General features: G+C 43.1%; 1 protein-coding gene across 1 annotated transcript; it reads left to right on the forward strand.

Annotated features, from left to right (window-relative positions):
- The first annotated feature begins 2,797 nt into the window (after positions 1-2,797).
- On the forward strand, positions 2,798-27,243 carry hs3st1l1 (heparan sulfate (glucosamine) 3-O-sulfotransferase 1-like1). Its single transcript, XM_029521523.1, has 2 exons — positions 2,798-3,127; positions 25,824-27,243. Exon 2 carries the CDS (start codon positions 25,995-25,997, stop codon positions 26,934-26,936), a length of 942 nt encoding a protein of 313 aa, XP_029377383.1. The 5' UTR covers positions 2,798-3,127; positions 25,824-25,994; the 3' UTR covers positions 26,937-27,243.

Raw genomic sequence — 27,243 nt, forward strand, 5'->3', positions numbered from 1 at the left:
GAAACGAGCAGGTTTGAGCTATCAAGACATCAAATGCACTCTTAGTGGCTCCTGATGGAACGATATCAGTACAAGCTGATGCAACCCGCTGGGGAATTATGAAACTACGCTCAGAGTCCTTTGCTCAGTGAAAATTTCATCAGAACGGGACGAGCCTGAACAGCACTGGTACCAATTTCTGGCTGTGTCATAGAGGCAGGCTACACAACATACACCCGGCTCAGATGAGAGCTATGAGAAGATGATTTCATGCTAATGAGGGTCAACATGCATGTAATCCATCCCACAATGATCCAGGGAGCGAAAAGAGAACCAGCACAGCAAAAGAGCGATTTAATGAATAAGAAAGTTCTACGATTTCCCACTTCCACTGCAAACTTCATTTCAGAGCCTTCCTTAAAAGTTAACAATATTAAGGATATACTTCCTCTGTGTCTATCAAGTGTATCTCTGAGTCAGGATGAAAAGTTCATTTTGAATGAGAGAAGCCATGACTCAAGGTATCCTGAAAGCTGAGAGCTGTATGTGAAGAAGAGGCGCCTGATAAATTATCAAATACATCTGCACACTGCAATGAACTGCCTTCAACTATTCCCAGCTCTTACAGCCCAGTACTCCTCAAAGCGGGGTCAGAAACCCTCAAGGGGGCCCAGACTTCCCATATCCCAAGATTTTTTTGATTTCTAGCACAGCGCCATATTTTATTAAGAAAGACAGAATTTAAGTCTCCATTGCCCAAACTGTTACTCCAGCTCTTCATAGTGCCCTTTTGTGCTCAATTAAAGCTAAAGCTGACTTTCTTTTCAGTTTTGGATTCCCATGTTGGGCTCAGTGTTGCTGACTTGGCTGCGACTTGTTCAGCGTCCCCATTTTCCCCACCAGGATCTGCATACAGCTGCCATTTTTGACCTACAAACACCATCCATTTTTAATCAAGTATGATCGCACACGAGCTGCTGAAAAATAAATGTTTCACTTGCTTGCCTTCTTCTTAGCTCCCGTTTTAGGCGTCCGGCTACAGCAGCGAGGTTACTGAGACAGGAAGTAGTCAGTGTAGTCAGACACACACATGCTCCACCATGAATGGGCGTGTCTTACCGTCTCTTAGTGAAAGAGCTTTGTCTTCTTCAGACATTCTGTTCCACCTGTGAGGCGATGAGTCTGTTTTCAGGCTCACAAAATCTGGCACACATTGATGGGAAGCTGAGGGAACGACGGAGTGTGATAAAATGCTGATGTTAATGAATGTGGGATAAACTCGAGGCACAAACTGCTTCAAACAGAGGCGGAGTTAAATGTTTCCACTAGGCTGGCTGCAGAAAAAAAAAGCTTATTTCTGAGCCCAACGAAATAAGGAGATATCAGTAATGAAAACTACCTAATCAAATCCTCCTAATGCAATACAACAGCAAAAGTCATTTTTATGCTAAATCTGTCTATGAGGTGACTGGTAATGTGTTACAGGGAAAGCCTGAATGCAGATGTGTCCAGATGAGGAGGATTTACCTGGAACTGGATCCCTGCTGAGGAAACCACATTTGGAGGAGATCTGACCTGCTCTGGACTCCATCCTGATTTAGTGGTACGGTCTGTCAATCACGCCGTAGCCCCGCCCCCTCCTCTCCTTCCTGGTCTGCTTCCCTCCAAATGAAGCATCATTTTAAAAACATCATGTTGTCTTTAAGACTGTAAACTAGAGACTGAGGCCACAAACTCATCAGGAGAACGTTTGCTCAGCTGATGAACCAGGGAGGAGGAGGAGGGACATTTTCCCATAGACTTCAATACGGCCCGTGTACGTCGCGGCCATCCATCTTTTTTATTTTGAGCTTTCGAAACCAAAAAAAAGGAAAATAAACCTTCTCCCGTTTCCTCTTTTTGATTTCCTGTTCGCTTCTGCTCTGTGACCCGGAAGCGAGACGAAAGAGTTTCACGTCATCAGAGGACGAACTCTGATGACGTACCCTTCCCTCGTTGTCCCGCTCGTGCTCCAACTTCCGGGTCACACAGCGGAAACGAACAGGAAATAGAGAGAGGAACTTTCCACGGGCGTGTTTTAATTCCCAAGTTCCATTTACAAACAGATCAAATTAAACCGGATACCAGAGAAAGGACAACGACCCGTTTTTTGTATTACCAAAGAAAAATCGGGAAACGGATTATATTTTTTCGTTTTTATTTTTGAAATCTCAAAATAAAAAGATGGATGGCCGCGAAGTACAGGGACCAAAAAGAAAAACTGCTGCTTGAGACACTTAACATCCGTTCAGGGAATTCAGAGCACGTACTTTAAGATGACATTTAATCAGAGCAATCAAACTTTCAGAAAACATTCATACTCAATCAGCTGTTCCTGCTTCCAGGACCAACAGAACCCCGACACCACCACCACCAATGAGTCTGGAAAAAATAATTAGAGATTATGAGTCTGCCACCAAACAGTGAATATCAGAAAGTAACACGTGGAAAACAGCAGGAACAAGAAGGAGCATCACTGGACTTATATTTCAGAACATATCCCCCTTTTAGGTTTAATCTTAAATCATCCACAAAAAATACGCGCAATTCATAATAATGATCAAATTGAACAGCAGGTTCTGTTTGGATATGGATCCTCAGATATACATGTCCACACCAGCGGGAGTGTGAGCATGAAGAGCAGCTCAGCTCGGCCGCAGCTTGTTGCAGAGGCTCCTGGAGAACACCTTGGCCTGATCATCTGACGCAGACGGCTCCTCCCTCCTCCTCCCTCCTGTCTGCACGCACAGCGACGGCTGGAGCACAACTCTGCCCTCCTTCCAGCAGCCTGCACCGGCTGCTCCGTCCGCCCGAGCCGGAGCTGAGTTATCCACTTTGAATAATCAAGGACTCCGTCTCCCTCCTCCTCTTCCTCCTCCTCTTCCTCCTCCTCCTCCTCCAGCAGCCTCTCTCCGCCGTCTGCCTTCAGATGAATCAGTGATGAGAGCGGCCAGGAGCAGAGACCGACGCTTCTCCTCTGTGCGGACCGGCGGTGCGCAGAAGTGCGCTCCGAGCTTCAGCATCAGCATCAGCACCACCATCATCATCCTCCTCCGCTGAGAGCATATCTGACCCGGGAGACCAGCTGAGATCCGGGACTGATCCGGAGGTAACCACATTTTCCCCATCAGGGTTTCCTTCAGTTAGTCTGAGAGAAACACACCGCTGTGGAACAACGCAGCTCGACCTCTCTCTCCTTCTCTCTCTCTCTTTCTCTGTCACACTCACACACGCACTTTTATGCAACATTTGAATTTCCGATGTCTGACAAAAGGATGTTTCATGCTCTGGACTTAGTTGATCAGTCATTAAGCAGTCCAGTAAATCCAGTATCAGCGCGCCGCGAGCTGAACGGAATCTCTGGCATTTGGAAACGGGATCGTTCATGTGAAATGAGTCCTTTGGCTTCTCCTGCAGTTCACATCTAAATCCTTCTGTAATGGAGTATTGATCAAACTAATTAAAATGCACCAACCAATAAATTAGCTTTATAAGATTCCTGGAAAATAATGCTTTGTGGATCCAATCGGTGAGATGTGGTGTTGAGAAAAAAAATGGTAGAATAAATAAATAAAATAAAATCAACTTCTAATGACCAGGTTTGGGCATTAAAAGTTTCTTAAATGTTCAAAGTTGGGAATTGATTGAAAGAAGGGCGATGGATGGAAGCTGAAAGATGTCTTAGTTGGACTTGATGTTTCCGGATGTGCAGACTTAATCAGGCTTGTGTCACTAATGGTTCCCACCACTGCTCTTCTTCTGGTTAGTCCTGGTATTGATGTAACCTCTCGTTGCGTTTCCCTCTGCGCCACATACCCTGTATCTGGTGTCAGACTCACCTAGTGAAACTCCAGTAGGATGCAAATTGCCACAGGCTGTGCAATTCACCTTTAATTATGAGCATGTGGGTGTTGGCCTGTGCGAGCTGGTGCTTGAAGCTGCAGGATTTTTCTCAAAGGCACCAGCCGGTGTTTGCCTAGGATAAGTTCTCTGATGAAATTCAAATGAAATGCACTGTTCTCCCCCCTCCTGCCCGTCCTGTCCCCCCCACCCCTCCCCCAGCAGCAGCATCCCCATCCTGTCCCATGGCTAAAAGTGGGCTCTAATTGGGGAGTGTTTAAAAAACATTCATGCTTTTGCAATTTTTAGTCACAGGCAGCGCTTAGCAACCATGTTTCTGAAAGCTGGGTGGGGGTGTTAATGTTCTCACAGTTTCTTTATGTGAGTAGACTGCTCATTACTTTGAGAGATGCTGTGCAGTTACTGTAAAGGAAAACACACTCCAGCTTTATTTTTCTCTGATCGTGCTGTAGATCTACTGAAGTAAATTTCCTGTTTTTGTTCGTAAGGTCTTTAGAAATCTGGAAAATTGAAATTAAACCTAAAAAGAAAAACAATCTAATTAGATGTTTTTTTTTGGTTATGATGGTTATGTTGAACGCAGTAAAAGTAGACAATGTAATTCAATGAATTTATAAAAAGACTGAGAGGCCAAAGCAGCAGTGGGAAATTCAATTGGTCAAAAGGTCAAGATGAAACAGGGGTCACCCTCGTTATTTTCATACCCGACTAATCTGTGTGAATGGGCCCACTGTTCATTCTACTGGGACAGATTTTTATTCCTCTTTTTTTGTGTTTGTTTTTTGTGTTTGACTAAAAAACAAAACGTGCGAGTAAAGTTGCGGTAAGAGACAATGAGAGTATCAGAGTGAGGCTGTAAAGCTAACCATAGTTGGGGGGAGGAGGTGTGATTTCTAAATCCCCCAAGCTAAAGGTGTCTCAGTGATGTATGGCTGGACAAATACTCGGGGTCAGCAGATGATACTTCACAATGTGTGGAGACTTTCATGTGAGTAGTATAGAAAAGAGGAGGAGGAGGTGAAAATGTTTTTGGAGCACAATTTCCTGTTGTGATGCTTTGTTTGATGGAGTTTTTCCAGTTGGCTCCACCAGAGTGGAAGAGACCAAGAACAAAACAGAAGTGTATTTTCTTTTCCTCAACTTTTTTTTTTTTTTTTTCAAATAATCAGGAGAAATAGAAGAAAAAACAAGAGGGTGGCATTAATATTTGATGAACTTTTTGTTTGTTGAATTAGAGAATGAAAAACCGCGGCATGCGGGAACATTTGTTAAAAATGCAAATGGATTCCTGACTCTTTTTCCTCTTTTGTGATGGGGGCTGTTGGTTGATGCTCGTCCTTATTAGGAGATAAAAGAGCTTTCATGAAAGAACCAGTGTTTTCTGCTGTAAAATGTGCCTGATGCAATCTCAAGGGCTTCATTTCCAGCTGAAATTAAAATTTGTGTTTGTTAAGAAATTAGATTATAGAGCTTTGCTATTTGTTTTGTTGGCTCTTTATTTGGTCACCTATTTGGTCTATTTGTAATCATCAAAAAGAGGAAATTAAAGAGTTTTTTATGCTTCACTTTTCTGCAGGGACAGTAACAGCAAACCTCCCCCGCCCAATTCATTTGTGTGAATTTTTTGGCTCAGACTGACACTGACTGTGCTATAATCTCATTCAACTATAAGCAGTTTGCAGTATAACCTTTATTTCTGCGCAGTAAACCAGCCAGGCAACGTTTTCCTCTGTGACCCCACATGTTGGTGCCCAGGTCACAGAAAAACTGCAGGCTTTTTGATTAAAAAAAAAAGATGGCAACTTCGATGTATCCTGACGGGCGGCGCCAAATGAAGGTTGAACGGGGGAAGGAGAGAGAAGAGTCTAAAATCCGGGTTTGGAGATTTGACAGAAACTGATTGAGACTGCAGACAACAAGCTAGTGACGGCGGGGTGTACTCCACCACACAATCACCTTGTCAAGACTGAGAGATGGCTGGAAAAATCCCATCCTGCCTTGGGTTGATTGGCTCATCAGGGGGCGACTCCTCTGGTTCCAAAAAGAAGTCGGTTTGCATTGAAATCTATTGGAACATGTGTCTTCGTCTCCCTTGATTTATTACGTCTTAATGAGTTTAAAGTCTCAGCTTCTTTTTTTTCCAGTCTTTAACATGATGTTCCCTTTTTTTTAAATGTTGGTCCCATTTTAGAAGTTAAATACATCTTAAAGCAGCTGATGAAGTAGAGGGGCGTGGCTACAGCGTGATTGGCACATTGATTAGCCCTCACTCCTCCTCAGCAGTTTTTTTGGCCACTTTGTGTTTTCTATTTGTCTTGTTGTTGTGTTGACATTTGGATAGTGTATCTCCAGTATTGTTTACACCTCCTTTAATATTCCTGTGCTATAAAATATAGTACAATGTGCTTCACTTCATCGTGCACCACAGCTGTCGGGGCCTCTGATAGCACTGCTGGCTGTCAAATGTCAATCTGACACTTCCATGGAAACGTTCACCCAGAGGCACAAAGCTTGTTACCACAAAAAAAGTTTTTGTTTTGTTTTGTTTTTGTTTTTTGTTTTTTTTCAAAATGGAGAATCAGTCAGACAAGCTGCAGTATAACTACAGTTTAAACGTCCAGACACAGAAAGCGAGGAGAATCAGAAGCTAATTATATCGGTTCGACGATGGGGCAGTGTGAAGGAGTGGCTTCCTCCTGTTTCCACGGCAACCGGGTTCACAAGGAGACAGGTATGATTACTCCGGTTTAAACAGAAATTGTCAGCTGTCATGTGTCTGATGGCTGACTTTGATCCGAGTTAATGATTCCCCGTGTTCCTCTCGGCGCCGCAGGAACCGTTCATTACCATTATTCCTCTCGGCCTGAGCGGAATATGAGCATGATTTTAAAATGGAGCTGTTTGACCTGGTGGGGTCTCCGTCCCGCTGGCTTCTTGATTTTGGATATTTACACGATGATGATTAGGTCAGCCTAGTACAATCATTCTTCCGGAATTGTGATGGTAATGTCATACAGACTCAGATCTTTTAGTGAGCGCCTGTGGAGTTGGCCGGATCCCTCGTGGACTGATTACTAATCAGACTAGCATTTCATATCAGCCTTGTGGGGGTAAATTAGAGGATTAGCAGCAACTTCATGCTTATTCCCTACATATCTCATAGGCTTCCAAATCCTGTGGCAGCCATTGTTATTTTAAGTAGCTTGGCAATTGAGCATGGAAACAAACTCTAATTCTCCCAAGTCTTCAGAGCCGCAGAGCGAGTGTTTTGGAGCTACCTCCCTTGCTTCGCCGACTCTTTCATAGTGTGAAAGTGAGCAACTGAGGGCCGTGAAGCCGGCTGCCAGGACCTCTTCACTCCAATACTTGGTTCATACATAATAGATAAGTCACTGTAACTTACAGTACAGGAGCATAACTAGGCTAATGCCCAGATTTGCATATTTGTGCCAAATTCCATAATTCATGAGCGTGCAGCAGGCGGCGGAGCAAGGAGCCACCTTGGTCCATATGCTACGTGCAGTATCTCAGGGGTTGCATCCTTCCATGTACACCAACTGCATAGTATTAAAAGGCAGCATCGAAGCTGTCACCGGCAGGGACCCGGGAGCTGCAACTTCATCATCAAAAGCCTCTGAGCCTGAACTCAGCCTTTGGGAAAACCTTATTAGAGGCACGTAGGATTTGATGACAGAATCAGACAACAGGCTTTTTCCTCCTTAATTTACTGCCGCTGTGAAATAATAGGACGGGGCGGGTGAGGAGGGGAGCGACGCCTTCCACTGAGCGCATTTCATGGGCCGGTTTTTCATCAGAAAAGCCTGACGCCGCCATCGTTGTCAATTGTTGTGATGTAGATTTATCATTCCACTTGATGACGGGATAAGTTATTTATTCATTACCTTTCTTCTCCGTCTGTCTCAGATGAGGCAGCCACATCCCTCATTATTGCAGACTGCGTGTCATACTTGCTGTTTTTTATATCACACCCATGTCTTGTCGTATTTGTCAGATAAATGCTATCTGCTACATTGAAGGGCTCACGACCCCGTCATGTAGAGTGAGGTTTGTTTTGATTCAGATGCCTCAGCACCACCATATGTATCAATTTATTTTGTGTGGGTGTGTGTGCAGTTTTGTGAGACTGAAGCAAGGAAAGTAACAGACAGTGATATGAGATCTCTGCTGGTGAAATATGTTGCTCAGCTGTTTGCTGGATTGAATATTTCAGTATCGTTTTGATGAAATGAGGCCGGTTCTTACATTGTTGTTTTTTTTTTAAAGAGCAAATGTTTTCATTTGTTATAGAAGATACTGCTTTAGTTTGGCTTTTCCTTTTCTCTCACACATCACTGGGAGTAATTTTACAGTAGCAGATGATTACTCAAGAGAACAAAATGTCAAGTGTTGGTGGGTCCTCCTGGCTCGCAGCCTCGCCACCCCCAGAAGCAATATTTGACATTTGTTCAGGGTTTGTTTGAATATGAAATTTGATCTCCAGAGATATTGATTTAGGTTTATTGTGGGAAGGTCGGGCACCTAACAAAGTCAGCGCAGACAATCTGAGCCTTGATTTCCACCCTAAGCAGAGAGGAGGTGAAACACATAAAGTCCTCACTTTGTACTCCAGATCAAGACTTTTAGTCCTCGTTAAGCTTTCAACAGAGCTGAGCAGCTCCTGAAGTCGAGGAATGATTAGAAAACTGTCTAGCAGGTATTTTCCAAGTATTTTGCAAGTAGACTGCAGCAAACATTTAACAAAGACTTGTCTGTCTGGTTTTGGGGGGGGGCATCTTTTCTCCCGCCCAGTGTAGGAAAAATAGCATCAGTGGTCCTCATTTGTGATTGGATGGAAAGCCTCCCACAGTCTACCCTCATGTGTTCAGGCACAAACACACAGATGGATTGCCAAAGTTTGCCTGGTTTTAATGCTGTAAGGCGATGAATAAACACAGGGATGTAGTTTATTAGCGCTGTTTGCCAGTGGCTAAATGTGGCTCTGCTTTATTTGTAGCTGGGAGCTGGATGGCTCTGCGGTGTAATGGCTGAAGCCTCAGCACTCCGTGTGGAAGAAGAGGAGATTGCTGGTCAATTACAGCAGACTACTAAGTTTTCTATCTGAAGTGATCTTTAAGGTGTTTTTTTTTTACACCTTTATTTGGCATTTTGGTTTTAAGAAACAAGAAGTGGGGAGAGAAATGCTGAAGGTTAACGGGTGCTGTCCGTGTTGCTGGTTACCCAGACGAGTGTCTCCTTTTCCCACCTCAAAGGGCAGCACTTCTCGTACAAACCTTGAAATTGAACTGTGAAATATGATACTCCTCAGCCACGTTTTTCTAATTTTTGGAAAAGAGCTGAAAAAGACAACTGAATATATGAATATGAAAAATAGACAGTTATTTCATGTGATCAGTTGATGATCTTCTAACTAAAGTGGCTTTTCTTGTTATGAAGAGGAAAAGGTTGCTTCTCACTCATTTCCTGCACCTTGGTGTCACTTTAATTCAGGAGAATAAAAGTGTTGATTCTTTCCGACCTAAGATGCTCCTGAAACTATGAACTTAAAAGAGCAGAAAGCCCTTCGTGGATTTCAACAGAGTTACACAGAGACTGAACAGGAACAAAGCAGAACGCAATGTCGTTCACTGAACCTAAATAATTTCATTGGAAGGATTTCAAGTGAAGTCCGTGATGATTTTCATTTCAGCTCTATGATGCTTTAGTCACTGATTTAGGATTGGAATATCATATTGTAGGGTTAGGGGTTAGATGGGTATAGATGGTCCACATCATTTAAACTGGAAAATAATCTATAATTAATGTGATAATCAATCGCTTTAGCATTGACTCTAACACTAAATCATGTTATACAGATTGGGCGTGATAGACCTGTTGGTGCTTTAGGTTGCTTTATTTACTCAGGTCTCTGTTATTGTCTTCTGCCTGTTCAGCCTCCATACTGTGGATGATGTGTAGATCAATCCAATTATTACCATATGCTGCAATGACCTTAACAAGCAGGGGAGAGCTGAGCTGTCGCTGCTGTGCAGGGCTTTCGTATCGCTGGATTTTGGCTTTTGGGCAAAGTCCGAGATGCCCTGACTCGTTGGTGGAGGTTGTTAGGACTGTCTGTGTTACTGACACCAGACCTGGGGGAAATTTGGACCGGAGCAAGCGGCAAACCAGCTGGGGAGCACCGGGCAGCCAATATATACACTGCAGACTGACAGAGAGAGGACAGGAGCTTGTCCGTCTTCCAGGGTAGTTAGAGCTACACTGTCTCTGAGCTCTGAGTGCAAATAATATAAATATATGCCGGCAAATCAAAGGAAAAGATTTCTAGAATAATTTAAAATGAATTTAATTGTTTAACAGTAGTGAAGATCACAGTAACATGTTTCTAACAGTGACACAAACAACCCGCTAAATCACTCAACACTTTCCACTCTCCACAGCCTTCTTCAGTACCTGGAAACCTCTTCAACAGTTCTGCCTGACTAACATCTCAACATTTACAAGATGTTTAACTCCATTACAGACCGGAGTCCGTAGGTGTCGTTAGGGAATCTGTAGCTAAGTGGGAGGAAGATCAGCAGGAAGAAGAGGTGTCACGTGTGGCTGGAGCTGGAACACTATAATAACTTATAATTAGCCCCCCCACCCCGCCCAACTCTTCCCTTTAGACTGAGCCACATGTCTAACCTAAAACATCTCTGCTCGTGTCAATTACTTGTAAAGCGGCTGTGATAGCGGCTTTTCTAACAACTGCTGCCGGCGTGGTGACAGTTGCTCACTTTATAATTTTATTTACAGTTAAAGCTTTTTTCCTTTTTTCAGGGTTGCACAGTGAATCTGTGACTGCTACTCAAAGCTTGAAGAGAGAAAGATAGAAAATGTGTTTGTTACAGTGTAATTTAAAGATCTAATCAATGTGACACTAAATAGCTGAGTAGTTTTAAAGCTTATTTAGATATTAAAAATATATTGAGATTAACTTTTGAATTTATCCACGTTCTCTTGCTGATGTGTTTATTTCCCCATTCCAGTTGATACCATGTTTGTTTACTGATTCGAATCTCATAATTACATCATTTGTTGTTCTCACAAATCTTCTGTATGCAGCAGATGTTCAACATGTTTATCATTAAGTTTGTTGTTTGATCATTTAATAAGTCTGAGATGTGATAATTTGGGCATAAGAGGATAACCGTTAATTTAATGTTTGCTGATAGTTTTTTCATCATCATCTGGGAAAAAGAAGAAAGAGTCATAAAATCTTTTAAACAGAATTCAAGCAAATGATCTGCAAGTGATTTTTATTTAAAAATGTTTGACTTCTTTGTGGTATCTGGTACGTTTGGCTGAGAGTGCATTCATGCATCTCATCCAAATCTGTGTTTCAATATTCACATATTCTTATAATTTAACTTAACTCTTACAAAGCTGCATTTCAGTGTCAGGTGCAGAAGATATGCTGAAATATGTCGCTGTGAATATTCTGTACAGTATTTATCCTGCTGATCTTCCAGCGTATTTTTGCCCAGTTTCTTATCGTGTGTCATCAGGTTGGTTTGGAGCATGAATGTGTGATGAAAACTGTCCCAGTTCAGAGAATAACTCGGGGCTAAATCAGCCCCAATAAAAAATCAGGACAGAAATTGACCCTCACCTTCAGAATTAGTTTTCATCCCACTGTTTCTTTTTTTTTTTTTTACAACATATCCCTTTAAAAAACTGCAATAAGATTTGTAGTGTGTGTGAGTTAGGGTGGGGGGGCATGATCTGCTTCAGAAGTCAGCCTCTCAAGGAGTGAAAGAATAATATACCATCCGCATCTCAGCTGTGTGCGTAACAGTACAAAGGAGGGCGTTTTGGTTATTGTCAGGGACCACACTGGAGGTTCCTGTTTGAGAGCTTTGGAAGGAAGCTGGTGAGTGATATTTCATATTCTCATATGAAATACACCCAGAATTAAGAAAATAAAGGAAAATTTAATTGCAGCAATTGCAGTCGGTGATAAGTACTTTTTCATTGTTCAGCAAAAATACCAAAATATCAAACTGTTATATTAAAATAATGAATGTTGTTTGCCTGCACGTCAGCTCTGTCACAGACAGCTGCAGTAAAGATAAGAAATGAATGGATGGGTATCATATATTCAATAAGCGCTCCAGTAGTGATCATCATTTTTATCTGTTAATGCAATAAAGTCAATCAAGATATTATTGAAACTTTATCTGACCAACTCCAATATTCAAACGAGGAGCAAAATTCCTCGTATTGCAGTTTTAATATCTAAAGTAACAGCATGTTTTGTTTTTTTCAAACACAGGTATGTAAGTTTATGTTGTGTTTGAGTCTTTGTCTCCAAGTTAGTCTAAATTACGTTCTGCTCTGAGACATTTGGGCTGCTGTGTCTGTGCATTGAGGGTTTCCAGATCAACAGATGCTGTTATACTGGCCTATGATTTAATGCAAGGAGCCCTCCACATGGGAAAACTCATCGCCTGGCAAATTAAACCATTACCCCCGCAGTTGGAGTTAAATATGGAGAAATTACTCATTTAATGTGTGATTAGTCTCTAATACAGCCATCTAAACAATGGTGGCCCCTCACTCCCCGCCAGTGAATTCTGCTTCCTTGCAAAATAAGGGCGGCGTAAGCTCGTCAGGGTCACAGTGAAGTTTTATTAAAAGATGCACGCCAAGAATGCAAAAGAAGTCATCTGTTTGGATTCATTATGAGATGGCTCTCTAGTCTGAAGATTCGTCTTCATTATCCATCCAAGCAACAGGCAGATAACGCTGCCTCATTTGCTTTCAGAGCCTCAATTTTCCCCGACGATAATACAGCCTCTCTTTTGTGTGGCTGTGGTAAAGACAAGCAAGCCATTTTCAATATGCATGAAGGATTACAAAGGTTAATCATCAATTTAAAGCTAATCTTTGCTAAATACCAATAGAAGCATGGTGTGTGCTTGAGACAGATATAATCAGGCAAACCCCAAAACAATCCACTATCTAAATGAAGTGAAAGATGGTTAATCTGGGTTTTGCAGCAGGGGCTGATGAGCGAGGAACACAGCGGATTGCATCACTCTTCTCCACTGATGTTCCATTGTTTCACTGTTTTCTAAATTTAGTAGTTTGATTCTGTCGGGTTAACCTCAGCAACCGCTCCACTTCTTGCCATGTTTATATATTTTTTTATTTTTTGAAGTAAAATGAGACAGATTCTGAGCCCTGTCTCGGTTTTAGAGTCCACTGGAGAAAATGTGACCCATCTATCTTCCTTCTTTATTGTTGCTACGGAGTTGAGATAATTATGGAGTTTTAAAATGATGCAATCAAGGACGAGCTCCCTCTCCCCTGGACCAGGAAAAAGTGTAATTAATTTTTTTCTTTTTTCTTTTTCTTAATTTTTTTTAATTCTCCGTGAATATCCAGGAAACTGGGAACACATGATTCACACAGGAAATTAAAATTTGAGCAATCGTCCCCACCCTGTTCATATTTATCAAAGGTGACGCTCCTAAATATCGGAAGAAAATGTGACAAGAATTTGGTGCTAAGAGAATGTCTCACACACTGAACAGAAGGATGTAAAACAGAAATGTAAAAAAAGTCTTTTTTTTTTATTTATCATGTAAGCATCTTTTCCTAAAATACAGAAATGCAGCCTCAGTGAGTAAATCTCATACATAGCCACCAACGGCAGCTAATTGGTTTGTGAGCCATTTTGAAGCCTTCTTGTTGTACAGCATGTCTGCCAGTCTCACAATAAACCCCGCCCCCTAATCAATCCGCTCCTTCCTGGTCTATTTCCCTCATAATTTAAAAAAAAGAACACCATGTTCTGTTGAAGACTTGAAACTACAGACTAACACCATCAGGAAAATGTTCACCGAACTGAAAAATCAGGGAGTAGGAGGGACATTTTTCCATAGACTTCAACACAATCTGACTTCTTTTTACAAACCCTGCTAATGGTCATTATATAGAATGACAGTTTAAGGCTCTTCAGCATTAGCTCCAGTTTTCAGGTTATAATAACACAGCTTAATAACACACACAGTCTTTCCAGATAAATTTATAACAAAACACAACAAAAAAAACAAAACCCAACGACAAAGTAGTCGTCTGTGAACGGTCAACAGATTAACATCTCTAACAAACAGCTCCATGATTAACATCATCATGACAAGCAGGAAAAGTTGTTACATAAACTGTCACTAACTTTGTCAGAGGAAAAGCTTTTTTAGGAAGAAATCAGAGTCAAATCAATCTGAAGGAAGTTCAGGAAGTCACGTGACCTCTGTGCAGTTCGTTAATTAGCCTTGGCTTTTTTTAACATCAGCTTTGTGCTGCTGTTGATTGTATTCAGGCTATTTAATGTTTCATTAGTGCTAATAAACTCATCCAGCTGAACAAAGTCTGCCAGTTTATTTTTCCCATTTTATTTTCTGCAAGCTAATATCAAACATCATTCTGGCTTTTTGCAGAGCGATGCTAACGTGTGGTATGGCTACCGAAATGCGTATTCCCTCCGGCACCATTACGTTTAATTTAATAGACCAAATTTAATGCTCGATAGAGTAAATGTTCATGGCAGGACTCAGTCATTGGTTTTCAAAGTGCATAAAATCAAAGTTTCATATTATTTTTCTCTAACTTTTTGGCTAACAAGATAATCCCAGGAAAACAAAACATTGCATTTCCTATTAACCTGAGCCATTTAAGTCTCCTGGGCAGGAATTTACAATAATGGGAAATAGAATCAACTCACCTTAATGGCTGAGGCTGTGATTCCATTGACAAGGTAGACTCCTTTAATAAAGATGAGCCCAGAAGAAAATCAATAAGCTGAACTAATTTCTAAAGGACTCAGCCTTGTTTACACAAACAGCATTCACACCTCCAACCAAACAGGCTTCACAAGCCCTTTAAGAGAATAAAAAAAGGCTCTGCTTTTCCCAATAATATTTCTTTCTTCATTTTTGTTTGAAGATGCGGCAACAAACGACAACAACAACAAGAACAACAACGAGCAGGCCTGCAGACGCCCTCTCTCCCATTCTTTATTCCCCCTTTAGGTCCCCGGTGCTGGGTCCACAAACTTCTCTAATTAAGAATTCGTCTTCAGCAAATTCCCCCATAAAATCGGCCCTCGCTGCAGAACATGGGGTGATAAAAGGAGTTATTGGGCCTGCGACCTCCTTTGCCTCTTATCTCCCATAAACACTTCAGTAGGTTTTGCAGGACCACGGAGGCGGCGGAACGAGCAATAAGCCAAAGGGGAATAGTGGCGGCGGCGGTGGGGGGGCTGATGACTAATTCATGAAGAGGGCTGAAACAAAAGGACGCAGAGGAAACTGACAGTGAGAAGTCCTCGTACTGTAAGTTCTTGTGTAGTTCTGATAAGACTTGTCTTGTACTTGAAGTTGATTAATCTTTGGCCTGGGCATCATTTCAATATGCAGCCACGGTGATTTTAAAAAGGATAAAATTCAGACTGCTTGTGCTCTGTTTTTTTTTTTTTTTTTTTGGGTGGGGAGAAATATAAAAATGATATTAAATATTCATAAGCTGTAGCAGGGCTCTAACATTAGCTTGTGGGTTTACCGTCACAACAGCAGAGACAAGACTCTGCTCTGCTTCGAAAGTCACCCTGCTGAAGTGACATGATGTTTTTATTCATCCTCTCTTCTTAACCTGATTCTGTCACATAGCCGGAGCTGCACTCTCACAGATATTGTCATTAAGTTGCAGACAGGTCTTTTCTGCCATTTAAATGAGTTTGGATTCTCCCCATGTACCTCACTTAACAGCTCTGTTTTCCTTTTCACATGTATTAAATTCAGTTAGAGCCAGGAGTGACTCCCCCAGCACCACCACCACCATCACCCCCACCACCTTTCATCTCACTTTGTGCATGCTCTAGTGATTTGAACTGATGGCGAATCCCACCTCGCTATGCAGGCTGAACACAGGAGGTGTACGGCAGGACTGCACTCGCACCGCTTTGCCAGAGAGAAAAAAGGGGGAGAAGGTATAAAGTAACAGAGAGCGCCAATACTTCTGGTTAGCCTTCCTTGAAAACGTCTGTAAATAGATCCGTGCTGGAAGTTCGGCTTAAAAACAGACGTAAAGCTCTGCTGGCTGGAGGGTTTTCATCTCCTGTCAGACGGAGAGGATATTTAGCACGGAGGTACGGCTGGCCAGCTAGCAGCAGCAGCACTTATCAGCAATGGTGTGAAGACGCGCAAAAGGCAAACGCAGTAAACAATGTAATGATGGCGCTTCCCACGGCCACGTGGAGCGATGATGGCTCACGCGTCTGCCCAAGCAGACCTCTGAAGAACTCCCTGCCAGAGACGCAGAGAGTCGGCCCCGAGAAATGGAGGTGGAGATTGTTATTATAGATAAACACTTCCCTTACAATCTAGTTTACCCTGCGAGTAGGAAATTACAAGGATGTTGCTCAAAGTTGAGCTCAGAGGCGACTGATTTTATTTGCCTCCAAGATGCCGGTGTCACCAGCTGTGCTCAGCAGACGATGCCGAGTCATTCTGAGAATATACGGACTGCAGTTATATAGTCGAAGAGCTGAACCAGGTTTAAGCATTTCTGATTTGATTAAATAAGAAAGAAAATACTAAAAGAAGAATTGAATTTTGATCGAAGGGAATATCTTTCTTTCGACTTTGGGCTGTAGGTCAGTCAAAACAACCAACGATCTGTGGAGGTATTTTTGTTCCAGAAGGCTGGGATGTTTGAAAGCCTCGTTTTGCCTTTTAAACATGCTAATATCTCACAGTTAAACTGTCGACCCACCACCACGTCACCCATTGGCTTGCTCTGGACTCCATCCTGGTCGTCAGGCAGATATGGGTATCTAAGTGAGGCCATCATCAAAAAAAATGAAGATTATGCTGCAATGAAGACTTGAAACTAGAGACTGAGACCATAAACTCATTAGGAAAACGTTTACGGAGCTAATCATTTAGATAGAACGGCCATTAGGAGAATGAGCAGGCACTTCAGTGTTTTCAGCGCCTGGAGGGTGCGTCCATTTTTATATACAGACTATATTTAGTGAAGTTCCCATTTTTGAAAACAATCTTCCATTATAGCTGACAAGAAAAATGCAGTCTGGTGGAAACAAAGAAGTGGAAGTAGGAAAGATTGACTTGATTTGTTTCAGACCGCTGGAGCTTCATATTAGCTTCAGAGATCTCACCTGTTCCCCACAGGTAATAGAATATTTCTTTTACATATACTTAAAAACTTCGAGGCTCTCCATAAATCCTCTTTTAATCAAATGCTGTGGGTATATATGAAAGAGCGACTTAGCAAATGTCGATCTCATCCTCCGCCGACACAGGCCAATCCTTCTGATCCCGTTATAATCAATGATCGGCCGTTGAAGCAACAACTTGAATTACTGATGCAGATGAAGTGCAAAGTTCAGGTTCAAGGTCCTTCTCTGTGCAGCTGCCAGAGTTTTTCTGATTGCCAGTAAGAAACTGTAAAGTTTGGATTGTTTAGTTGCAGGTTTCTGGGAAATGCTTCCACCTCAGGGGGGCTTTGTTCCTTCTCACCGTGTATTCCCTCTTGCTTTTTCTACAGTGCGTTCTGCAGGGAGCATCGCAACCAGCACTGACACATCTAACTGTTACTGCCTCGACTTGTGATGCGAGCAAATTCAGGACACCCCCGCGGGGGAAACATTTTTTAAGTTGAACCATTATTATCAGCTCGCTAACTGCAGCCCCGGTGTTGAATCACTTCAGTGCTTGGCAGCCAACAGCACATCACAGAAGGTCCAAATACTAAACCTCGGGTTCTGCTGTGCTGAATACATATTTGTGATGGCGGGAAAATGCTGGCAGATCTGTGGCGTGCGCTTTCCAATGGGGATGCTTTACTGCCAGAGAGAGAGAGGTTTTCCAAGTTATGTAGAACTGCACACACCAGCTGGAGCTTTTGGAAATAAGCGCACGGTAACTGAGTTGACCTCGCCACGCCCCGACGCACCTATACATTAGTTCGTAGGTCTTCTTGCGTTGTTCTGGAGTCCAGATTGCACAGTACCTGACTCAAGAATCATCTGAGGTGGATTTGCTTTTGTGGTGTAACTTAACGGTGTGTATGAGCTGCAAGATTGATGGAGTTTAATAAACAGCAGAAGGTTTTAAAAGTCTCTAAACATTGTGCATTTTCTGCACTTTGCTCATCAGAGCTGATATCTTTGTCAGCACCCAACAGGGCTTCCCATAGGTTTTTTTTTCCTCATTAAACTATTCATCAGATTGGCCTCATCAAAGATTAAGAGTATCCTCACAGTTCATTACAACATGCCCTGCTTTTTATTTGATGAAGTAATTCATCCATAATGTATGTGTATATTGCAGTTTGCAGGATGCCTGCGAGACTGAAGAACAGCATCAGCTTTTCCGAAGGCTCCGACCCAAGAAGGGAGAGAAAGTTGGTGCATTTGTTTTGATTAAGTCGGCATTTCAGAGAGTTCCCTCTGCGTTGAACTGCAGAGCAATTACTTTACACGAAGGAGATCAAACTCATGGTGGGAACCAGGAAAGGTTTGATGGGAGAAGCATGATAAGAATTACATGAACATAAATTGGCTGAGAAGAATTAGCTTTATCTCTGTGGTGGTGGCGAGGAAGCTGCTGCAGCAGGAGGCGTGAAGAAGGGGGAGGGGGGGGCGAGGTCTGGATGCTGTGGAAAGCAGAGGTGCTTTATCAGAGGTGGCAGGCTGAATGAGGATCATCAGGCCAGCCTCTGATTGAATTCCTTCGCATAGTCTGTTGTTGTTTCTGACCGATTGCGGGACACTTCCGCCGAGTGAGTCAGCGTCCCCACGATTGTTTGCCTCCATTCATTCCAGGGTGATGAGCAAGACGGCCAATTTTTCCTGAGAAAATGCCTCCTGGGAGTCCAGACAATGTCAGTTGATGCTTGAAATAAATCTTTGAGCACTGACGGATGTCAAAGCTAACCTGAGAGAAGCCTGGTCCGGGGAATTCAGTGAGGTAACAGGCTGCTGAAGGGACACGCTGTCAGTTGAACTATGATGTTGGGGCTCGGTAACTGGAGAGTTATTGATTTGGCCAAATTAATCTTTGTGGCTCTGTGCAGCATTTGACCCTTGCAAAAATCCAGAAAACCAACAGCAACAAATTAATGTAAAATGTTAGATGTGTCTCTTGATACGGATCTATCTTTCCTGCAAATTCTGCCAATGTAGCATAAGCATATATTTGTTTATGAACCTTATTGAAGTTTGGTGACTTGTGTTTTACTTGGGCACAGATGGCGGTGGGCAGAAGGGTTGGTAATTGGAAGAGACGACGTAGCACACAGAATCAATTCGCAAGAAAAAAAAGAGCTGCAAAGACCACGACGTGTGAAGGTTTAAGCCGATGTACAGAAGATCACAGTTAAAACAGTATAATTAGTGCCTGAAGCCATGAATGTCTGGGTGTACCAGCAAAATGACAGATTACACCCCCCCAAGAGTCCCTAATGAATGCCTGCGCCAACATGTGGGTGTGGATTAGGTCATTGTCTTACTCATGCTCTCCTAAAATAGACAAATATTGCTTACCATCAGGGCCGCTTTGTAATTTATTCTCAAAACAAGGAAATGTTGTCTCTTCATCCTCAGCCGTGCTGTGTGAAATGCCACAGAGGTGTCAGATAGACCCATCGGTATCAATATTAGATACCAGATGTCCTAATTATGGCGTAGATCGGTGAAAGTCTGCTCAAGGTTTCCATCATCTCACCAAAGCCAAATATGGTTTCTTAAAAAAAAAAAGATGGCAACAGCAAACCTACAAACTGGAGGCTTCACAAAGCAGGGGCTGACTCCGTGGTGGATGTTTGAGATTAGAAATGATTTTGTTGTTCAGCCCGGACATTAAAATGTTGTTTGTCACTTAGAGAAATAGAACCAATATGTAAAAGCTGTCCACGATATATAAATCACAAGACATTAACAGCTGAGAGCTCAACTTTAATCTCTTAGCGGGTCAAACATCCAGCAGCAGGAACAGAGAAATACTGACTACTTGGAACTGATTGTGAAAAAACAGTGCAAGACGTTTTACTAACGAGGGCTGAGGCCTCTTGGTGTCATGGTGGGAGGAATATTTGTGGATTGAAGTACGAGGGACCGGGGATTAGAGCGCATTATTGTGATTGCTGTACATTATCCCAAGACAGCAGAGATAATAATTATCCAGGTTGGTAAGACATTAAATGGAAATACTGTCAATGCCCGTGACAGGAAAATCATGACATCATCTTGAGATGGTAATCCACCAGGTGGCCCCAGAGGGGAGGATTACTGTCACACAGGCCTCTGCGGTGCTCATCAGGTACACCTAACAAAAACTATGCAGCAAATCCCACTTTCATGTCAGCTGTAATGTTGTTTCACAGAGGCATTGATTTAAAATCATGAGCATTTTGGGTTTTTTTTGTGTGTGTGTGTTTCATCTCCTCTTCTGTCCATCCCATTTATATCACTGAGCTGAGGTTAAATAACAGGAGCTCGTTTCTGCATCTTATTAATGTCCCATCAACAGCACCACAAACTAGAATAGATTACAGGACTGATAGTTTTATCGTGATGAATGTGTGGACTCATTGTTGGACATTTTTTCATTTTGTTTCTGGACATATTCTGTTAAACAAATGAGCTCGGCTAAGAGAGAGCGAGACTCGTCACATATTCAAAACGAGTTGCGGTTGCAAACCTGCAGACAAAAACTCTGAACCTTCATGCAGGAAAAACTCGTGACTCGTGGTTTTGGGCCATTCAGCCATTTACCACTGAGCAGGTCAACAGGATAGCTGGAAGGTTAATGCCTTGCTTTTCGGCACCTCAGTCAAGGTCACCGCTGCTTTCTAGTTTCTAAAAGAAGGGAGAGCATTATTCATTCCCTTCTTACCTGACCAGATCTAAAGTGGCAACAGTCTGTTCTCACGCTACGGCAGCCTCCAACCTCTAAACTCACCAATAAGTGGCTGTAATATAACAGTAATCCAAATAGATGAGGACTTCTCTTTCATTATTTCTTAACATTATGGTCAAGTTGGCTCAGTGAGTGGATTAAAATCCTCAGCAGTGTTCAAGGTGTCCCTTCAAAATCCCCTGCCTACTGATGCAGAGTGTATTTTTTGTGTTTTGGATATTTAACACCATGACAGGAGTTAAGACTTTTATTTTTCTACTTTCTGCTCTTGTTTTTGCTCCAAAAATGAATATGAACAGTTTTTGTAATAACTGTGCCGGGCCTGGGGAAAAACAAAGCTGAGGTGAGGTGGGTGCTGAATGCATATCTAAAAATAAAGTCAAGGAGGGGAGAAGGAATCATACATCTCTGTCCTCAACAAGACGCTTACACCAGAGGTTGTAACAGAAATTAATAAATTAAGGCAGAAATTCTACTGTGAATGAAATTGCATTCATAATTTAGAATATATCCGGCATGTGGGAGTAGAGTTTCAGAGTTACAGTTGGACGTGTGTGGGTGGAAAATATATTCTACTGGCTTCTCAAGAGCCGTTGGTGTTGGAGGGAACAGGAGAGCGAGAGGAGCAGGAGCAAAGGGGAAAGTGCAGAGGAAAATAGAATGAAGGTGAGTGTGTTCCTGCATCTCAAGTGATAGTTTGTTATTTCTTGTTTGTTGTTTTTTTTTGAGGGGGGCAGTAGTGCATTTTACAAGAGGTCACCTAACAATGCCGGGAGCCAGTGAAACAAAGATCCAAGAGACCGAGCTGGAAAAAGGGCCACAAATAACCGGGAGATAAAGAGGTTTGTCATCACATCAGTTCCACTGCAGATTTGGGTTGTATTAAAAAAAAAAAAGGGGGGGATAAATAAAAGAAACAGTAATGATGACAAATAAATTCAACTTTCTCACTTGAATTAAATCTATTTAATTGCACAAAATCCACTCTATGTAATCAAGCTTTATTGCAGTGATAATTGTTTTGTAGTAATGTCTCTAATGAGCACCCTTTTTAAAAAATAACACAGCTGCCCCGTACGATACCTGCTGCCCACCACAGCCCTGCTGAATATGAATGAGGCTTTGTTCTGTAGATGTATGGAAGTGGCTGTTTGGGTTAATTAGTGGAACCTGGCTTCCTGTGGCGCTGAGAACCTCGCCAGCCCTCCTCTAATCCTGCTGGGGCATAATGGATATAGCGCAGATCTGCTGGCTGTGCTCTCAGCTCAGGGAGCAGGCAGCACTTTAGTCGTGCTACCAGACAAGTTTTAAAGCCCAGATAATGGTCAAGTGCAGGCCTCATGCATGGAGGCCGAGTGTCACGAAGCAGTTTGAGCATATTAGTGCCTGCTCACAGTTATTATGCAGAACAAATTCAGTCAGTGTGCTGAAACTGCAATTTGCTTCACCCTTATTCAATTGACAGGAGCATTTTCCTCCCAGCGTGGCTGAATGTGACTGTTACAAACATGAAAAATGCCCCAACCCTCCGATTACTCTCGTTCTGAGCATTTGCCACTATATTTGGTGGAGAAGGTGGATCTGACCTGCTCTGTACTCTATTCTGATTGGGTAGTGCAGTCTGTCAATCGCACAGTAGCCACGCCCCCAATCCATCCCCTGATTTATGGCCTATGTGCCTCTTATGTGGGACCATCGTTTTAAAAGATGAACATCATATTGTGTTGAAGATTTGACACTAGAGACTGAGACTATAGGCTCATCAGGAAAACATTTAATGAGCTAATAAATCACGTCAGAAGTGGGCCAGACTACAATCCAATCTGACTCTTTACAACCGGTGGAGCCGCCCCCTGATATTTGTCACTTTCCAGTCTATTTTAATAACACTGTCTGGAAAAAGGAAAGATTGACTTGATTTGTCTCGGACCGCTGGAGCTTCATATTAACTTCGGAGCTCTCACCTGTTTGGGCAGACAAATGGCACCTGACTGTTCCCTCACACACTTTTAAAGACTGCGAAGCGCTCCTTTCATCAAATGTCGCTGCTAAATATGAAAGAACAATTGGGCGTGTGCCAAACTCATGCACTGATAAAAGCCTAAGCCGTCTTCACCCTCACAGGCCAATCAATGGTCAGCATTCAAAGCAACCTTGAATTTCTGATGCAGTCGGAGCGCAAAGTTGCTAAAGCTGTAACCCGACTTTGGAAAAGGGGGTTGAAGATGGATGGATGGATGGACAAAGTGCAAAGTTCAGGTTCAGGGTTGTTGACTTCAGATCTCTGAACTTGTGGAGTTGCCCCCTGATGGTCGGTAGATATAATGCAGGATTATTGTATTTAGTATTTCCTTTTCAGAGCTGCAGTGGACGTCCGCTTTCAGTTTTTGATACCGAGCTAACTGTAATGCTTTAATGCTTTAATGTCGAATGTTAATATGTCTGACTTTAACGCTGTTACGATAAAACAGCTTTCTCACTGTTCATTGCTGCTTGCTGTGCAGCAAATGAAAATGATTAGTATTTGCCTACACTGAAATTTAAAATGCTGAATTTCACTGAATTCTAAGACGACGGCGATGAAACGGTTGGATCACTGTATCCGCCATCATTACTGCAGTGAGAAAAACAAGCAGCAGAACATGGAAGTGAGTTCAAGGACACACAATGAGTTCAAGGACATCTCTTCGACTTTCTTTCAGTCCTCTCTGTAGCATCGACAGGTACTCCTGCATTTTGCCACTGGGAAATTTCATCTTGCCAGATTTGATCCGACCACACCTTCACACGCTCCCCGATGGAGGATTTAAGATGGTGCACCTCCAAAAGCCTGGAGGAAGTACACAGTAGAAAAATAGGCAGACTCCCCCCCAAAAAAAGGAGTGATATATTCTGTCAGGTCTTCTTCGTCCAACCTGTGCTGTGTAACCTTCCACTGGCCCCGCTGTGCTGAGCACAAATAATCCTGGTTAAGTGGTCTGCCAGATAGGGTGGCTGGCATGTGCCAAATGAAAAGCTGGATAGATATACATCAAGAGCTGAATAAAGCAATAAGGCCCAGTGGAATGTGAAACAATGACTCCTTCCAGGTGGCGGTGTGCTCTGAGAGGAGTGCGGGGAATTGAATGAGACAGAAAGCTCGTCTGGCGGCCTGGCTGTTAGCATTGGACTTGGCAGCTCTCTGCTGGGGACATGCTGACAGGCAGGCACTGCTGTCACAGCACATAAGTGCCTCCTTGTGCAACCCTGGGCCCCGCGGTGCAGGTCGGCCCCCAAAACTGGAGTCCACAGATCGGAGCGCCAGAGCCTGACCGTGTGTCGTCAGCTTGGTTTATACGGTTGAACGACGAGGCCGGCGGTGGCATCGTAGGATCGTGCAATGCACATCGGTAATTATGTTCCTCATTAGAGAGTTAACTCTAATGATTTACTGTGCCTGAGGTTCAGTGTTTGTACAGGAGGAGACTTTATAATAAACGCTGGCCACCAAAAACAGAAGTCTGACTCAGGAGATAGAACAGTTTGATACCCAACTCCTCCAGATACTGAACCCCCATGAGTGTGAAATGTTTATAGCCCTTAAAAGCGACGAAACGAAAAGCAGAGCAGTCCATTCAAAATGATTCATCTCTTTCACATTGATTTATAACAGAATTAATAATCACAAGTCTCACAAACAGGCTTTGTTTTTATTTTATTATATTTCTGTTTTTATTTTTGACTACAGTTTAACCACTAACTTGGTGTTTTGTGGAACAATTTCACCTCGTCATGTGGTATGAAATTTATGCAAAAATTTGACCTTTAAAGCGGGAAAGATGTGATATAATAAATGGCATCTCCAGACAGTGATGCTGAGTTTATCCCCTTCGAGCTACAAGCCCAATTGTGTTGTAGTTTTTGAAAAGGTATGAGAAGATCTGTAACTAATAGCATCAAGTATTTCCTGTATGAATCCAGAATGTTGCTGTGTCTGTGTGTGTCTGTGTGTGTCTGTGTGTTGCAGGGCAGGAATATTTCTGTTTGTTTGGATTACCTTACCGTGACCTTTGCTGCTGAAGCCGAGTGTTTGCATAGCCCAGCCCTGTTGTTTTGACTAACACAGTACAAGCACCATCTTTCTCAGATTGTTTTCCTCCTGAAAGTATCCTAAGACTTTTATTTTTTAAATTAATTCCATGACATTTAAAAAAAAAGAAAAGCTGTTTGAACTCGTTGCTGTTTGCTTTGGAGCGCCGGGACATTTTCAACATGTTTTTCTTGGTTAGGTGAAGGCAAACTATTTGACAAAAAAAAATAAGGCTGAAAAAATCCAGGTCTGAATTTTCCCATGGTTTCTGAAGGGCTCTTCAGCAATATTATAAATCTGCTCTAATGCTGTAAATCCTCCTCCTTGTGTTTGCTGAATTTCACATTGATCTTTCCTGCCATGTATAGAAAATCAAAGTCACCTCGAAGTGGGAACTCATTTGATTTCCTGCAATAAATTTGTCTTTGTTCGCCTGCGGGTGCCGTCGTTTCGGTGCACGTCCAGTTTATTGACTCTGGCTTTGGGTTTTGACCGGGTGAGGAAGCACAAAGCGCTCTGGCCTCGTCTTCTGGCCTTCAGGCACACTTGCATATCTCAGGCACGTTTTCTAACGAGCTGTCGGGTTAAATGTTTCTCAGCCAGGGAAATTACAGTATCAATTGGAAGTGAGTCTATACAGTGAGAGGAGGAAACAGATGGGGAGAGGGAAGATGAAAAGAAACTCGAAAGGAAGATGAACCGAGATTATTCTTTTGAGCTGATACAATTATAACAGACATAGTTTGTATTTATGGCTCCATTGCCTTTTTCAGGGGAAAGAGGAAAGAGCCGTTTTACTGCAGTTCTTTCATTCTGCTCCGTGTAGCTGAAATCTGAAAACCTTTCTTTTCTTTCTTTGTTCCTCCCCGCAGATGTGCTGTGGACTGCCGATGATTTCACCACCTCCTCCAGTTCAAATCCAAGTGCAGACAAAGACTGCACTTCCTGCCACTCTCACGCCCGAGATTCCCGAGACGGATCTGGTCCACACCTAAACGACTGTCCGCCGTATCAGATTCTGTCCAACTGCTCGGCTCCTCAGCATGGCTTGTTTTCTGACCTCAGCCTTTCTTCTGGTCCTCCAGACATACGCTGCCCCTCCTGAGTTCCTCCAGACAGGATTTGGGATAACACTGGACCCCATGGACCTCGATTCTGGACTAGCAGTTAATGTCTCTGGAGATGTGCCCTCCTCGCCACCACCGGGAACAAGTAAAAGAGCCCCACATAGTATCATTATCGGGGTACGCAAAGGGGGGACAAGGGCACTTTTGGAGATGCTGGACATACACCCCGAGGTCGCCGCCGCTGCCACTGAGGTGCACTTCTTTGACTGGGATGAGAACTATGCCAAGGGCTTCGAGTGGTACCGTGACCTGATGCCCTATTCGTATCCCCACCAGATCACGGTGGAGAAAACTCCGGGTTACTTCACGTCAGCCCTCGCGCCGGAACGCATTTGTGCCATGAACTCCTCCATAAAGCTGCTGCTGATCTTACGAGACCCGGCTGAGCGCGTCATCTCTGACTACACCCAGGTGTACTTCAACCGGCTGGAGAACCACAAGCCGGTTCAGGCCATCGAAAACCTGCTGGTGCGCAACGGCGCGCTAAACGTCCGGTACAAGGCCATCCAGAGGAGCCTCTACGACATCCACATGCGCAACTGGCTGCGTCACTTCCCCCTGGAGCAAATACACATCGTAGATGGGGACGCCCTGATCCACGACCCCCTGCCGGAGCTTCAGAAGGTGGAGCGCTTCCTGAACTTGCCCCCCAGGATAGTGTCCTCCAACTTCTACTTCAACCAGACCAAGGGCTTTTACTGCATCCGAAGTGACGGTCGAGAGCGATGTCTCCACGAGTCTAAAGGACGTCCTCACCCTGCCGTCAACAGCACCGTCCTCCAACAGCTCCGCTCCTACCTGCAGGAACACAACCGAACCTTCTTCAGGCTGGTGAAGCGCACCTTCGACTGGCAATAAGAAACCCTGATTTCTGATGGGACACAAAGGAGCCCCGATGAGGACAACAAGGGGCCATAAAGCACTTTACGAAACTGACACTCCGAACCCCTTTGAATAGCCTCTTTATAACTACTATTGTGATCTCTGGTGTCCACGGAGCAGTTATATTTACACAATAAGGCAGAAACAAGAAAAAGAGAAACTGTACCTAGAGGTGTAAAATTAAATGGAAGAGTCGCCGAGCTTAATGAATCATTCTCTCTGTGCTGGAAGCGTTTAAGTGATCAAATTGCAGTGAAAACAAGTTTATGAAACCGATGGAACT

The sequence above is a fragment of the Echeneis naucrates genome, chromosome 15, assembly GCF_900963305.1.
Source record: "Echeneis naucrates chromosome 15, fEcheNa1.1, whole genome shotgun sequence".
Lineage (NCBI taxonomy): Eukaryota > Metazoa > Chordata > Actinopteri > Carangiformes > Echeneidae > Echeneis > Echeneis naucrates.